Source organism: Macrobrachium nipponense, chromosome 34 (assembly GCF_015104395.2).
Source record: "Macrobrachium nipponense isolate FS-2020 chromosome 34, ASM1510439v2, whole genome shotgun sequence".
NCBI lineage: Eukaryota > Metazoa > Arthropoda > Malacostraca > Decapoda > Palaemonidae > Macrobrachium > Macrobrachium nipponense.
The window spans coordinates 67,517,756-67,520,659 of NC_061095.1; the positions used below are offsets into that span (position 1 = coordinate 67,517,756).

The 2,904-nt window shown below is 42.7% G+C and overlaps 1 protein-coding gene across 1 annotated transcript in view; it reads left to right on the plus strand.

Moving 5' to 3' along the window:
- LOC135208130 (uncharacterized) overlaps positions 1 to 2,165 on the plus strand; it is a 37,962-nt gene extending 35,797 nt beyond the window's left edge. Inside the window, exon 3 of the mRNA XM_064240279.1 lies at positions 1,387 to 2,165. Within this exon, the coding sequence (XP_064096349.1) occupies positions 1,387 to 2,165 (779 nt within the window). The remainder of the gene's footprint in view (positions 1 to 1,386) is intronic.
- Positions 2,166 to 2,904: the final 739 nt, after the last annotated feature.

Sequence of the window (2,904 nt, forward strand, 5' to 3'; positions counted from 1 at the left end):
GGAGCGTCGTCACTTTCACCTGGAAAAGTTCCACTCTTTTTCTGGAAAGATATATCAATTGGTATTTGTATTATATTTGAGTAAGAGAGAGAGAGAGAGAGAGAGCTGCAATATAATCACCGATGTATAGTCAACTTTGAATCTTAGATATAATATTGCACATCTGAGAGTATATCGCCAACTAATGATAAACTTTTGGAACCATCATGGCTTAGGATTTTAGGATTCATCACTCTTGCCACTATCAGTAACGAGGAACTATTTGAAGAGGTATGTAAAATCACTCATAATACACTGTATTCATACAAAAACGTGAAAATACGTACACCTATACAAGCGTTCCTTTATGTCTAATAACATATCATGAATCCCACGAAGTCGTAACAGGTTGATGGCGCAATAGATCAGGTGAAACGCCCCTTTATGTTCAAAATAATGGCCTCTCTGCCCATCGTTGTCTTATTCATCGATTCTCGTGAAATGAACCACAAATCCTCATCCTCTTGGAGAAAAAATTCCTTCCAAGAAAATCATTTATTCAAATCCTCCATCCCTGGAAACCATTTCCCCAACAGCTCAAAGAAGCACGAGGGAGTAATTCCAGCAATACCTTTCCAGTTTCCAGACACAAGCGGTTAAAGTTTCCAGCGGAAAGACTAACAATAAAAGAGTAACAATGTTAGGTAAGGGAACTACACGAATAACGCCAACAGTTTCCAGTTTAATGGAGGTATTGGAAGTGACGCTGGATGAAAAAGCAGGTATTCCGACACACAGTTTTACAATCGTGGATTCTGCACGGAATGGGAATGCAAATAGAGGCAAAGAGCGTTCAGGAATGCATTGGGTTAGTTCAAAGTATTAAACGGATTGAATGATATATATATATATATATATATATATATATATATATAAATATATATATTATATATATATATTATATTATAGAGCGAGAGAGAGAGAGAGAGAGAGAGAGAGATTATTTGATATCTAAACAATGACAACACTATCCAGAGATGTATCCAAGTATTGTTTCGTTGTCATTGCTGATTAAAAAGATATTTTCATCATACGAATCATGTTGGAAATGAAACGGAAAATATTTAGCCTTAAATAACTTACTTTAAAAGATCAAATTTAAAATAGAATAATGACTGGTATCATACTTGTCATCACCCTTTCATTTAATCCTTCATTCAAGAATGAAGGAGGATTTTAGGAAACACTTTAATCGAATTCAATAGTCATTTTATAATATAAGGCAGCCATTCCATTCTTTCCAGGGAGGGAAACTAAAACCTCATTCGTTTTGAAACTCAGAGACCGAAGATAAAGCTCTAAATTCATTATCAATTCATTTAATTCAATGGGGGCTGAATTTATAAGCTAGAATTCATACTACCATCCCCCACCCCACCCACGCCCCTTCCCTGTCACATCCCACACTCCTTACCTTGCCCTCACCCAACACCTCACACCTCATCCTACACTATATACCTTACCCAACCCCACACTTTTGCATATCACCTTATCCGACCCAAAACCCCCACACCACCCTCCCACCACCGCACACGCCCACCCCACATCAACCCCACACCGCCCACCCCACCCACACTCCCACATCCCACTGCCAATCCGCCCCACACCCCAAGCACCACTCCCCCCCCCCCCCCACTACACTCCTTCACATGACCCACTATCCCTATCCCACACCCCCACGAGAAGGGCGCACCCCACGTCCACGCCACACCCCAACACCCCACCCACCCCCTACCCCCACCCACCCACGCCCCTTCCCTGTCACATCCACACTCCATACCTTGCCCTCACCCAACACCTCACACCTCATCCATGCACTATATACCTTACCCAACCCCACACATTCCATATCACCTTATCTGACACCCCACACCACCCCTCCACCACCGCACACCCACCCCACATCCCCGCACTCCAGCCCACCCCACCCAACACTCCCACATCCCATTCCCAACCCCACACACCCAAAGCACCCACTCCTTATCACCCCCACACACCCAACCCCACACTCCCTCTCATCCACCACACACCATCCCCATCCCACATCACTCCACACCCAACCCCAACCCCACCCCAACCCCAACCCCAACCCCAACCCGACACCCGACCCCGGGATTGCAACGTGATTTAGCACCAAAAGTGTGACTTTCAATGAATTTCCTTCCCAAATGATGTCTGTGGAGCTTCTGGCTTCCCTCCCGTCCCAGACGCTGCTGGGAGACACCAAAGACATTCTAGATATGTTCCTTCTTCGTTAAAGAAGAAGAAGAATAAGAAAAAGAAAGAGAAGAAGAATTAAAGGGAAATAAATCATGACTGAATTGACAGAAGAAGATTCATTGGTCTTCCATAGATAATCTCTGTCTCTCTCTCCTTTCCCTGATATAATCTCGATATTGTGTTCCCCATAAGTTCCACAAAAAACGGAAATCTATGTGCTAATGGATATAAAAAAAATCCCACAAAACATGTAAGTTCTGGACCAGTAAAGCATCATTCTCTCTCTCTCTCTCTCTCTCTTTCAATGAAACGTTTGAGATGCCATTCTTCTCACTGCACAATTTTTTTGGGCCATAACGCCGAAGATAACTGTCAATAAATAAAAACCTTTGCGTTCCTCTCTTATATAAAGACCAACCATTTCCTACCCTAGACTTATATAGGAGTTGAGGACCTGAGCCGCCTTCCATCTTCAGAGAGTAACCGATCTTCTTCTTCTTCTTCTTATTATTATTATTATTATTATTATTATTATTATTATATCCAAACCCTCAAGATCGTGACTGGGGAAAACAGATACTGAGCTCGGATCTCTGCTCTATATCAGCCGCTGATCGAGCGTAAAATGGGTGTGTATTTACACCA